General features: G+C 29.1%; 2 protein-coding genes across 2 annotated transcripts; one reads left to right on the forward strand and one right to left on the reverse strand.

The window, feature by feature from the left end:
• The first annotated feature begins 6,397 nt into the window (after positions 1–6,397).
• LOC120068081 (aquaporin PIP1-3) lies at positions 6,398–9,041 on the forward strand. Its single transcript, XM_039019776.1, has 4 exons — positions 6,398–6,845; positions 7,674–7,969; positions 8,080–8,220; positions 8,709–9,041. The coding sequence occupies exons 1-4, from the start codon at positions 6,518–6,520 to the stop codon at positions 8,802–8,804; spliced, it is 861 nt and encodes a 286-aa protein (XP_038875704.1). The 5' UTR covers positions 6,398–6,517; the 3' UTR covers positions 8,805–9,041.
• A 2,010-nt stretch (positions 9,042–11,051) lies between these two features.
• LOC120068558 (cytochrome P450 86A7) lies at positions 11,052–12,956 on the reverse strand. Its single transcript, XM_039020373.1, has one exon. It carries the CDS (start codon positions 12,835–12,837, stop codon positions 11,224–11,226), a length of 1,614 nt encoding a protein of 537 aa, XP_038876301.1. The 5' UTR covers positions 12,838–12,956; the 3' UTR covers positions 11,052–11,223.
• Between the last annotated feature and the right edge of the window lie 1,160 nt (positions 12,957–14,116).

The raw sequence follows: 14,116 nt of genomic DNA on the forward strand, positions 1-14,116 counted from the left end.
CATAATAAGGTGAAACCAAACCATCAATGTTTCAATCAAATCCAAGTTCTATGTTAGTTATTGAATTTGAAATAGGTTCGTTCCAACTCTGCAATAAATAAATATAATGATTAAAAAAAAAATCTTTGTTGCCCTTCATATGCTTTAAGTTTGATTAATCGTGGTTTGACCTAAAATTGTTAAATAGATTATAAAGATGATAAGCTAAATATTACTTGAAAATTTGAACTCCAAAACTAATTCTTTAGTACAATATGGTAAAAAAAAAAATAAGATAACTTAAGAACTAAACTATTATGAGTCATTTTCAGATCAAGAATCTTGAACTTAGGAAGACGTGAAGGATGTAAGAAATGAGCCAATAGGTCGAGAGAGAAAGAAAAGGAGAGGTGTTGGACCAAACAACCCAACCAGCCCTCCTCGGCTTCGACCGTGGCCCAACTTGCCCCACGCCCAAGGAAGAGGAATCGAGTTTTCCTAAATCTCTTTACTTTTCCTAATTCTTTTTAGGTTTGGAATCCAAATCCACCACACTATAAATAGGAGGTCATAGACACACCCAAAGGCAAGTTCTTCTCCCCCATTTCTAGCTTGCTCTGATCTTTTGTTAAATATTGACTTAAGTATCAGAGATTTTGTGGCAGGTACCACGTCGGTGTTTTATTTTCTTGTTTTGCAGGTCGTTTTCCTTCCTCGAAATTATAAATTCATTGTCAAAGACACGTGAAGGTCAGGTGAATCCTCCTACCTGGATTTTTTTCATCAACATAGAAAAAAATTGAAGGTAAAATAGAATCTACTAATAGGGGATGGTCAAGCAAGCCTTGAATTGAATTATAATCAAATTTAGGTTAAATTATCATTATAACTTAAGCTTGATTGTAATTTTGTTTTACCCAAACAAATATAGCTCAACGACATATTGTATGTATTAGTGCCCAAAGGGTATGTGGTTCTTGATCTCTACTCCATTTTACTGAAAAGAAAAAAAAAATGCAATTTTGTTTTCCATGATTAAAAATTTTAGTACAAATAACTCGGTTAAATCTTTTAGGATGTATGTTATGTTGTAGTGATTTTGAAATTGTTAAGATTTCACTTGGTAACTATTTCGTTTTTTCTTTTTTCTTTTTTCTTTCTTTTTTCTTTTTTTTGAAAATTAAGTTGAATACTTATTTCCCTTCTAAATTTCTTGAATTTTTATCTACTTTTTATCAATGTTTCAAAAATCAAGACGAATTTTTTTTTTAAAAAAAAAAAGTTATAAAAAAGTTCTCTTTTGTTTTTAAAATTTGGCTACTAATTCAACTCTTGTACTTAAGATGCAAATCATTGTAAGAGTTTGAGAGAAAATAAGCCAAATTTTAAAAAACTAAAAATAAAATGGTTACCAAATAGGGCCTAAAATAACTTTTATCATTTTCAAAATCATTGTGAAATGTGCTTTTAATCATTTAAAATCAAATCTGATGATATGAAATTTATATTTAAAAGTGTAAAATTAATCATTAAATTGATTTTAAGTGGTTAAAGATGTGTTTCAAATTCATTTTGAGCAAAAATGATTTTACAATTTCAAAAGTATGCTTAAACAAGCACTAAAGACATCACGATACTTAAAATATATCAACTTTGAGATGATAATTGATTATTAGTTATTATCATTTTGACTACTAAATACTATTTTCTTAGTACAACTAAATACTAATTAACGTTTTGATTAACAATTTAAATCTCTTCCTTTTGCCAACAAGAACGTAGCTCAACGTACTTGTATTATCGATCTCGAGATTTGAGGTTTGATTCTCCTATCCCACAATTTAATTATAATACCTTTAAAAAAATAATAATTAACGTCTAATTATTAGTTATTTCGTTGCTTCTACAAATATTATTAGTTGAACTATGAGGGTGTTGACACAAATATTGATTTTTACTTTTTACCCTCAACTTTCCTATTATCAAAGTACACGTCATTGTCATCGCCCAAGTTCCGGGGTAATTTCAGATTCCCCCCTCCCTCTCTTTTTATCTTGCTAAATACCCCCTCAAGAAGTTTCATTATTTGTTTGGTGGCCCAGGGTAGGTGTGGGGACCACAGTGGGCCTCATAACGGTCACAAAACGGTTAGTTGATCTCAGCCGCTCGATTTGCTTTTGTCTTTTTCTTCTTTGCATTGCTTCTGTGGCTCTGATTTTCGTACCGTTAAAAGGCAAAATTCAGTTGCTCTACGGAAACAAAAGGCTGGAATCCATAACTTCACCTCGTCTTTTTTGATTAAATTACCTTTTTACCCTCCCCTCCATTTTTAGAATGATAAAATCGATAATCCAAATCCATCAACCCACCTTTTTTTTTCCTCTTTCCCAATTTTGGAGTAATTTTGTTCCACCGTTCATGGTAATCTGATCGTTACATTACAACCATTTACATTTCGAAAACAAATAATCATTTCTTATGAGTCGTTTTCAAACACAAATTCTAATTCCTTTGAATCAAATTATCAATTAAACAGTTGCATTTAATACATATTTAAAAATAATTTTAAAATGGTTAAAGCTATTTTTTATTTTCAAAATATTTTTTAAATCAATTTTAATAATATGAATATCATAGATATAGTATGAATATTTTTAAAACATATTTTCAACTATTCAAAATTCTAATTGCTTTCTAACACCAAAATTCCCAACATAAAAACAAACATCAATTAAAAGGCAGAGGGTTAAAAATGAATTCTCTCCATTTTTTCCTTAAAAAAAGTACACAAATAATAATTTATATCCTAATTTAAAATTTTGCGCAAATATCAATTTATACCTCTAAATTTTGGGATTCTATTAATTTAAATTCCAAACTGATAATTGTATCTATTTAAACATTAAACTTTGGGAGTTATATCAATTTAAACCATGAACTTTGGGATTTGTTTCAATTTAAACCTCAAACTTATAATTATATCAATTTAAACCCTAAATTTTATAGGTGTATCAATTTAAACTGAACTATCGCAAATATATCGATTTAATCTCTGGACATTTATAAGTGTATCCAAATAAATCACAATGGAAGGTTTAAGTTGATACAATTATGAAAGTTCGGCGTTTAAATTAATGCAATTATTAGTTTGAGGTTTAAATTAATACAATCACCCAAGTTCAATGTTTAAATTAATACAATTATTAGTTTAGAGTTTAAATTGATACAATATCAAAAATTTAGGGGTATAAATTAATATTTGTTCTAAATTTTTTTTAAATAAACATTATGATTTTCATTTTTATTTTATGAATTTGAATGGAGAGGTAAAAATAATTATTTGGTTGAAAACCAGCTTAAACTATCAAGTATCAACTACTAATAAACTCTTTACTCTTGGTCATTTTCGAGTTTAATTTAGCAAAATCAAATTATTAACCTTTCATGAGTTATAAACATGATCAAATATTTAAACTTAATAAAGCTTAATTTAATAATGGTTTGATTTTTAAAAATAAAATCTGTAAAGACACATTCTACTTATAAATTTATTTGTTTTTCTGCATTTCTTAAAAAATTAAGCCATATTTTAAAAATTAAAGTTAAAAATTTGAAATGAGATCATGTTTTAACGGAGGAAAAAAGTTTACATTTTTTTAAAATATAGTTTACTATTTTTTCCCTTTATTTCTTCACTTCGTTTGACATAAAATGGTTTACATTAAATGAAAATTAGGTGGTTGAACCAAAGTTTAAAATGATGTTATAAAAATTATATTTTAGTCCTTTTATAAACAATAAAATATTTATTATTTATATTATTTTTATAATTACTATACAATAATGACATTTCATTGATATTTCTATCAACATTATCATAAAAATAAGATATCATTATTTTCATTNATTTATATTATTTTTTTTACTATTAATATTTTGTAGCTTATTTTATCTAATTTTATTGATTTTTTTACTATATAATGAAAAATAGATTCAACTCTTATATCACTATAAAGTTCATAAAAAATATTGACATATCGAAACAAAAAAAAATTAATAACGATCAAAATATTGAATTAGCTAAAATTAAAAAGTGAAAAGAAAAAGAAAAGGTGACACCCTGGAGAGTATTACTGTTAAGGATAAGAACAACAAGGACAGAACCAACTAGAAACCTGTCAAATCCCATTACTTTTTTCTAGAAAGATCCTTAAAATAACGATAATACCCCTTTCCCTAATTTCTATGGTTACTTACATTATAATATTCATCAAATTGCCTAAGTGGTTGGTAACCTTTTTCTTATTAAACCTTTGATTAACCCTTCTAATTTCCATACTTTATTAATTTCATTTTTTTATTCACTTTAGCGTTTCATCATGTCCCATTTTTCAAAAAATAAAATAAAATAAAATAAAATAATCATCACGTCCCTCCAAGGAAAAGAAATCATCATGACCCTTATATTTTAATAAACAAATAAGTGAGATTCATTTGACATGTCATTTTTGTAAATTTTGGCATTTAATAATTCTTGTAATCTTTTATTTTTGTTGCTACTTTAATAAATACTTTAGTAATTAACATATACTTATTTTGGTTGAAATTAAAATTTTAAATTTTAAAAGGTTGTATTAATTTTTATTATTTTTCGCAAATTATTTAACAATGGTTAAGATTTAACTTAATTAAAGATGACTTTTTAGTCTTTAAACTTGTTAGAAAGAAAACAAATTAGTTCATAAACTTTCATTTGTAACGATTTAATTCTTGAACCTTCTATTTTATAACAATCTGGTTTTTGAACGTTAACATATAACAATTTAATCTCTATACTTTATAATTTGTGATGATTTGGCTCGTATTGTGTTAAGATTTAATGAGATTTATTGCACAGACAAATAAACTAATTTCAAACCCAATATATTTAAGTTATAGAATCTACATCCTTAAATCATAAAAATTGACATTTAATTTTGATGGTTTTTTAAGATAAGGATTAAATTGCTATAAAATTTAAAGTATAGGGATTAAAAAATTACATACTAAAGTTCCTAAATTAAATTATTACAAAATTGAAAGTAGAGGAACTAAATCATTACAAACCACAATTTAGGAACCAAAAGTATATTTTCATTTTTTCTTTTGTTGTAACTATAACTATTTTGTATCTGTTTAGTCTAAGAAGTATGAGTTGGAGTAATGGAGTTGTAAACTCGCACTTATTGTTTGGTTCAAGGAGTTCGTGGTCCTCACGATTAAGAGTCTATTTGGTTGATAATTTGAAAACAAATTATTCAACGTAAACAGAGTTATATTTCATGTTTTTAGAGAAATGTTTAGTGTAAGATTCGTAGTTGGATTCTAATTTAACCATAGTTTAAAATGTGTTTGATACAATATTTCTAAATCATAAAATTATTTGTAGTTATTCACTAAATATTAGTTGACAATAAACTACTGTTGATTTATTTATGAAAATATTTAATAATTTATAATACATTATATACTATATATTTCAATATTTCTTTTTAGAAATGAATCGAGTATATAACATGACATATTATATTATTAGTTGACAATAAACTACTATTAATTTATCTATGAAGATATTTTATGTTAAAATATTTTATAATTTATAATATATTATATACTATATGTTTCCATATTTTTTTTTAGAAATGAATCAAGTATATAACATGACATATTATATTTTGTAAATGTTCTGTCTTTATTTAATATAATTATGTATTTTTTAAAATTTAAAATTCGAAATTCAAACATAGTAAAAATATAAAAATGTTGTTTTTAGAATATGCATTGTTTGAGTCATATAATTAAAAAAACAATTTTCAGAAATAAAATTCGAACAATATGTCAAATACATGTTGACTGAATTTAATAAATTTAAAAATATAAAATAAAATATACCATCTAAAATCAACTTCTAATACTAAACAACTCTATCCATGGTCCTCAACATTCCCTTTATAGTTTATAATATATTAAGCAATTACTTAAATTGAGATTAAAATTTGAATTGGATTGAATATTTAACCTTCTAACATTATGCTTTATATAACAATTACACTAATAAGAAAACCTTACTTTTAAAAAATAGACATTAAATATAACTTTATTTTTTATTGCAGTGATTGTTTTAAAAAAATACTTAGTTACATATTAGGTAATATTTATTTGTATATATCTTACTAAATTATGCAACCATAATACAAAATTATTATCATTATCATTATTATTATTTTTGAGTGATAAGTGTGGGATACGGATACCTAAAAAAACATAACTCAAATTTAATCCAAATGAAAAAAAGAAAAAAAGAAAAGGAAAAAAAAGCCATAATTTCGTCTTGGGGAAGTAAACCAATTTTCAGTCTATAAAAACACCCCATCTGCCAATCTTCTCCTTCTATCTTCTTCCCCAAAAACAAAATAAAAAAAAACAACTTAAGAGGAGAGAGAAAACCTCCATAGTTGCACAGAACAGTTCCTAGCAAAACTCAGCAAAGAAGAAGAAAATGGAGGGGAAAGAAGAGGACGTGAAGCTAGGAGCAAACAAGTTCACAGAAAGACAGCCAATCGGCACATCGGCGCAGACGGACAAGGACTACAAAGAGCCACCACCGGCGCCGCTGTACGAGCCCGGCGAGCTGACGTCATGGTCGTTTTACAGAGCCGGAATCGCGGAGTTTATGGCTACTTTCTTGTTCCTGTACATCACCATCTTGACGGTGATGGGAGTCAGCCGAGCTCCGTCCAAATGCTCCACCGTCGGCATTCAGGGCATCGCTTGGGCCTTCGGCGGCATGATCTTTGCCCTCGTCTACTGCACCGCCGGCATCTCCGGTAAACCCTAGAACCCAAACCCTGTCTTGATCTTAGATCTGGAGTTTAAAATTTTATTTAGGGTTTGGCTTTGGTAATTAACTTTCTTGGAGTTGATTTTGTTAGGTGAACTAATTTTCTGTTCATTGTTAGTCACTTTTAGTCTGATTTTTTTTAAAAATTATTATTAATTAGAGGATCAAGTGGTTTTTTAGTGTTCGTACTGTAGCAAAATATTTATTTAGTTATTTTTAAATATTTTGAGACTAAAATAAATATTTGAAAATTTTAGGTTCAACTATCATATACTCGTTTAATTTTGATCATTATATTTTCAAGATATCTAAAATTTAGTCCCTACTAAACATTCATTTGTTGATTTTTAATTTTTTTTATTTATTAATATTTTCTAGAACATATTAACATATTATATTTTCTTGTCATGATTTAGCTACTATCGAAAAAAAATTAACATACTAGTAAGTAAATTAAAATTGAATATTCAAAAGTAGAGTATTGATATTTTAACCTAAAATTTATTTTCGGTATATTTTAAACTTTTATGTAATATTCTTTTTTTGTTTTCAATAAATTCAATTTTGTGAAAAAATAATATCGGGTTGGAAATCGTTTTATTTTTAAAAATTAAATTTATTGACACTACTTTAAATCTATTAGCTTGTCTTTTTCGATTCCATACTCTTATTTAATAAGACTGAGAAAACGTTGTTATCAAACAATACTTAACTGGAAATAATTGATCAAAACTAATAAATGTTATAAGATTTTCATTACTGGAAGTAAAGAATAACATAAAGCTTGTTTGCTTTGGGTGTGTTTTCTTCTCAGGTGGGCACATTAATCCGGCGGTAACGTTTGGGCTTTTCCTGGCCAGAAAACTGTCCCTCACCAGAGCCATATTCTACATTGTAATGCAGTGCCTTGGCGCCATCTGCGGCGCCGGCGTCGTGAAGGGCTTCGAGGGGTCCACCTACGTGCAGAAGTTAGGTGGTGCCAACTTCGTCGCGTCCGGCTACACCAAGGGCAGCGGTCTTGGTGCTGAGATCGTCGGTACCTTCGTTCTCGTCTACACCGTCTTCTCCGCCACAGACGCCAAGAGAAATGCCAGAGATTCTCACGTCCCTGTAAGTATTTTCTTTTACCAACTGTTTGATAATAATTTTTTTTTTAGTTATTAAATTCTGTGATATATAAATATGGATTTTGTATAATTTGTTTTATAAAATTTGTGTAGATTTTGGCTCCTCTTCCCATTGGGTTTGCAGTGTTTTTGGTTCATTTGGCCACCATTCCCATCACCGGTACCGGCATTAATCCGGCTAGGAGTCTCGGAGCTGCAATCATCTACAACAGGCAACACGCTTGGGATGACCATGTGAGTGCAAACCTTAACTTTAAATTACCATTTTAGCCCTGAATTCGCTATATCCATAAGATTTGTTGTTGTTTTTTTAATATTAGTAAAAAAATAATAGTAATTTAACTAGCCAATTTGAATACAATTATCTTGACAATATATGAGGCGGAAGTTGAACTTTTGTTGAACTGTATTCATTTTGGCAACAAATTTGAATATAATTTAACTAGCAACCTAAATGTAATTTAAATATAATTGAATGGATCTAGGCATGTACCTCCAATTTTGTGTTTTTAATTAAAATAATAATTTAATTAGTCAATTTGAGCATGGTTAACTAATTTTAGCATATGTTCAAATCTTTACAACAATTCTATGAGTAATAGAACTAAAAAACACAAATAAATGAATAGATAATAAAAGGGATCTAGTTGAATCAAGGGGTGATTATGATGAATGGTAGAGATTTAATGAATAATTTTTTTTTTGGAAATATTGTTTGGCAGTGGATCTTCTGGGTGGGACCTTTCGTTGGAGCTACCTTAGCTGCTATTTACCACCAAATCATCATCAGAGCCATTCCATTCAAGGCCAGAACTTGAAGAAAAGAGCTTCAATTTCATATCTTTGGGAATATCATTCTCTTTTTTCTTTTTTTCTTTTAAATGTGTGTGTTCTTCTTTTAGCTCTTTTTTGGTTTTTGTAATCTTTCCTTTGTTTATTTGGTTGGTGTCCTTTGAGGACTGAGATGGATTTGTGTGTAAATTAAGTTATCTATGTGTCAATTAATGATGTTGTAATTTTCAAGTTATGTAATGGACTAATTCTTTTGTGCATCATCATTTTCTTTTTCTTTATCTTTGATCTTTTTTCTTTTTTTGCAATGTTGAATAATATAACAAAAAAAACTAAAAAATTCTTAGAACTTTGGATTTTATCACATAAAACTTTAATAAAAGTGGCCGCCAATTAGTTAAGATACAGTTTGAATTTCCACTTATTTTCCTTCTTCTACCTAACCAATCTTAACTTTTAATATACCGACTTTTTGAGCAAATTTGTTCTCAAGCTGAGGTTTAACTTCTTATATCGGCCTTTTTGCTTTTTGAGCAAACAAAAGTAGGGATGGTTTAGTTTAAGATTTTAAAGATTCTCTGCATGAGATTGTTGGGAATCAAATGACTTTTTGGTTATCAAAATTTTATGATAATAAATTAGTTTTGTATTTTATTTATAAAATTAATGATGGACACCTCTATAAAATTTTGATAAATTATAAATTCAATTCAATGTTTTGAGCAAAATTGATTATTTAACTCTCAAATAATAATATTAATTGAATTACTAATTACAAATATTTGTAAAATGAGTAATTTATAATTAGAGTTACTTAATTACTGTATCTATATAAATATGATGTATTAATTAATAAAACAATGAAAATCAGTTTAAAAAGGTAAATATAATATTTTGTGATTAAAAAATAACAAATTATAATTAATCAATGATAAATTAATTATAATTATTAAAAATAATCTCATAAAATATAATTCATAATAATTGAAATTAAATTAATAATAATGTACTGGCGTCTTTTTAAATAATAAAAAAATATTTAAAATTATTTACCCTTTATAACAAAAGTTCCAAAAGTAGTAAATATTTTTTAGATTTTTCTATTTATAAAAATTTCCCTTATATAATTAATTAATTAACTTATGAATTTAAGTTCAAATATTATAATTTAAAATTTAATATAATTTTCTAAATTATAAATTTAATATTCATATATTAATTAATTTTAATAATATAAAATAAAACAATAAATTCATGTATTAAAAGGGGATAAAGAGTGAACATCAACAAAACTCACTTTTGGATGGATATCATTCATGGGTATAAAGAATGCATGAAAATAGCTTGTTTCCATGCCTAAACTTCAAAGTTTGTAACAAACATCCTTTACCCATTCTCACCTTTATTCCTGTCTCAATTCCCTCAATCCAAATGTCCGCTTATTGGAAATGTTCTTTTGATGAATTCTGATAGAGCTGTTGATTGAGATAATCAAATATTCAAGAGTTCACTATTCAATCATTTTTCTTATTCTTATTGTTGTATATCCCGTTTGAATTGCCCAATGAATCAATGGATTCATTGTTATTGTAACCAATGAATCCATTGATTTTTGAATCACGGAATAGGCATTAGACTATTCAAAAATTGAATCGAAGTTTAGCAAAAGAAATAAGTGGAAATCTCAAATAACTTATTGAGTCGTTATGTTGAAAAAAAAGAATAATATTAAGAAAAAGAGTAATGTTCAGATCATATATTATTTATTATTATTATTATTTTCAACTCACTCCAACCACATAGGAGGAAAAGGCCAAAAATACTTTTTGTTAGAAAAGAAAAAAAAAGTGATTAAACATGAGAAAAAAAAATGAGTTTAACTCGCGATACACCTAAATATTTGTATACATCCATCTTTTCGTAATTCACTCTAACCACATAGTACAAAAATCTCAAATATACTTTCTCCTAAGTAAAAAACTGTGGTTAAATGTCTGGTGAACAAAAAATCGGTGCAACTCAGGATATACTCAAATATTGATTTTGTTGGACCCTCGTTTGAAAATATGTGACACATTTATGTGGATCATGAGATTGCACGAATGGATTGAGAGAGAAAAAAATAGTGAGTATTTGGGTTTTGGTTTGATTTGTGGTATTTATTCAAATACTATAACCCACAGACCAAAGTGAATATTATACTGAATTGAAATAAAATCAACCCATTTTAATATTTCAACATATAAAAAACAGAAAAAAAAAGAACCAAAAGGTTATAAAATTGCAATATTTTCCCTTAAGTTAATATAGTCTTTCAAAAATAAACAACATTTTGTGAGATTCTTTTCTTGAATCTCTTACTTAAGCTTTTGAGCAACTTCATCAATTATATATAAAATACAACAAAAATTCAAACTATAGTATTACAAGGCTACATTTGGCCGCCTAGCAGCCTCGATCCGACGCCACTGCCGCCGTCTCCGCCGCGGTCTTGCTAATTTTCTCCACCACACGGCCCAAATCTCTGGGATGCAAGTGAACTTTGAGGCCATGCTTCATGAACAACGTCAATGACATCTTTTGCTCAACACGGTGGCCGGCGACCAACGTCAGGCGGTGGCGGAGCAAGAGCGCCGCCGCGATCGACTTCATTTGTAAGTAAGCCAAATCTTTTCCTAAACAAATTCTTGGGCCGGCATTAAAGGCAAGGAACTTATAAGCATTTTGAAGCTCAATTTTGTTTTGATTTGTGCCCAACCATCTCTCTGGTTTGAATTCTAAACAATCTTCTCCCCAAATGAATTTCATTCGACCAATGGAATATATTGAATATGTGACGGAGGAGCCGCCGGGGACGAAAGTTCCAGTGGGTAAAACGTCATCGTTTATTACGTGTTTTGAATCTTGGGGAACTGATGGGTAGAGTCGGAGAGTTTCCGATAAGGCGGATTTGAGGTAAATTAATCGATCCACTTCTTCAAATCCCAATGGCTCTTTCGTCCACGTGGATATATCTGTGCCACGTGTCTCCATCAGGACGGTGCAAATTTCATTGAGGATTTTTTCCTCCACTCTTGGATTTTTTATGACTAGCCAAAAGAACCAGCTCAGCGCAACGGATGACGTGTCTCGTCCAGCTAGGATGAAGTTGAGTGCCACGTGTTGGAGAAACGTGTCTGAGTAGGATTCCTTCTTTTTCATGAATCTTGATAGCAAGTCGTCGTGAGGGGTTTGGGTGTCGTTGACTTGGTGCTGATTGGACAGTTCGAACTTACGTGTTTCGATGATATTGGTTAGGTATTGATTTGTGTGCTTGAGGCTTTGTGTTAAGATCACCTCCATCCCGAGTCGGAGCCATTTCTTTAGCTTCCATATAAAGCTAGGCAAAATAAAGCGACACAATGTGGCTTCGGTAGCTTGATCAAAGGCCATAGCGAAGCTGTTCTCAGGCAATTTAGGAGCGAGAGTTTGTGGATCTTTACCAAAAGTCAATCCACAAATATTATCAAATGTGAGTCGAAGCAGAAGGTCCTGGAGATCAACTAGCTTGGCTCGACGTTGAGCTGACTCAAGAATCGGGCAAAAGCGAGACTTGATGGCTCGATTAACCCAACGAGCCATGGCTTGGCGAAGAGTCCTAGTAGTGAATTCCAACGCAGCAGTCTTACGCTGGAACAACCATGTATTACCATCAGAATTGAAGATTCCTTCACCAAGTAAATCATGAAACACATCATGCCAATTGGGCCCTTTCGGGTAATTATCGAATCGTGTCTTCAAAATATGCTCTAAATTTTTTGGGTCGCATGTGACCGTCACGATACCTTGCCTTTTTGTCAAAAATGGAATGGCAAACGTACAAGTCTGGTACGTACCGCCCGTCGACCGTAAATTCTCTGCGATCCAATCATGCATACGATGACTATTCTTAATCAGATCTGGAAGACTGCCCAGTAGTGGCCAAACAAGTGGTCCACTCAACGACTGTTTGACATTCAAAAACCAAACGAAGTACGTCACCACCGCTGCGGCTGCGGCAACCGCCACCGTGGCATCCATCTTCCAATTAAAAGAAAAAGAAGACTTTTTCTTTGAGAAAAACCATTTTGAGAGAGATTTTGGGGATTTGTTGAAAAAGTGAGTTATAATTATGAGGTTATAAAGAGAGAGAAAGAAAGAAGGGCATTAATGGGGAGGCATAAATTGCAGTTGAAGCTTGAAAGTACGTTGTGTTTTTATAGAAGACGACCTTATTAACAAGGCTTATGAATTCATTGCCATTAATACCACCATATGTGGTTGGAGGAGAAGACCTAATTCTCAAGACACTTGAAGACTCTCTGTCCTTCATAATACTAATTCCTAATTTGTTTTTCCTTTTTTATTCTTATTTTATTTTTAGTATAAAGAAAATAAGTGACAAGTTTTTGAAAACTTTAAACTAACCTAAAAATCAACCAACCATTATTATAAAGTGGATGTATTTTGCAACTACATATCTAATGGTCATTACTTATTAAGGATGGTTAAGTCTCATTGAATTTCTACTTTACAAAATTAAACCATTTGTTATTATTATTTTTTAATGAGATTTTGTTGGGTTGATATATACACATTCATGAAATAATTAACAAGCTTCAATTCTTTTTTCTTTCTATAATAATTTTCTCCTCTTTGTGAGTTATCATTAAAGTTCAAATTAATTAACTTTCATTGTGAGTTGTTTGTTTGGTTTTAGTGATAGAGCTACCATGTTATCTGTTTGACACAATATTTCTTCTAATAACTTCATCTTAATTATTCACATAAAATTATATATGAGTTTTAAGCCCTATGTTCTCCAACCAATGGTCTATCTAGGGGGAATGTCAATGAAGTAGATATTTTTAACCATTACAACTATTTTTTTTTATTGATATTTATGGAATATACCAATTATGTGCTATTTTCATTTCTCTATAATAAATTATTGGAATATAAATATAAACTTTTTCTTTGGAAAACAAACAACAACATATGAAACTTAATTTATAATCTTAATAATAACATCAATTTACGCTCTAAAGTTTCACAAATAAATCAATTTATATCGTTGTTGGTGATTTATAACCATTTGTATATAATTTCATTTAGAATAAACTTAAAATCATCTAAACAAATTTAGAGTATGTTTCATTTAACTTTTCAAATAAGTTATTATTATTAATTTTTTTTTTTTAAAAAGAAGTATTTGGCAACCACTCAGAATATTTTTTGAAACATTTTCAAAGCGTATTTTAAACTATTTTTATAAAAATGAATTTAAATTTAAATTACTTATCTAAAAGAATATTTTTTT

The sequence above is a fragment of the Benincasa hispida genome, chromosome 12 (assembly GCF_009727055.1).
Source record: "Benincasa hispida cultivar B227 chromosome 12, ASM972705v1, whole genome shotgun sequence".
In the NCBI taxonomy this organism is placed as follows: Eukaryota; Viridiplantae; Streptophyta; class Magnoliopsida; order Cucurbitales; family Cucurbitaceae; genus Benincasa; species Benincasa hispida.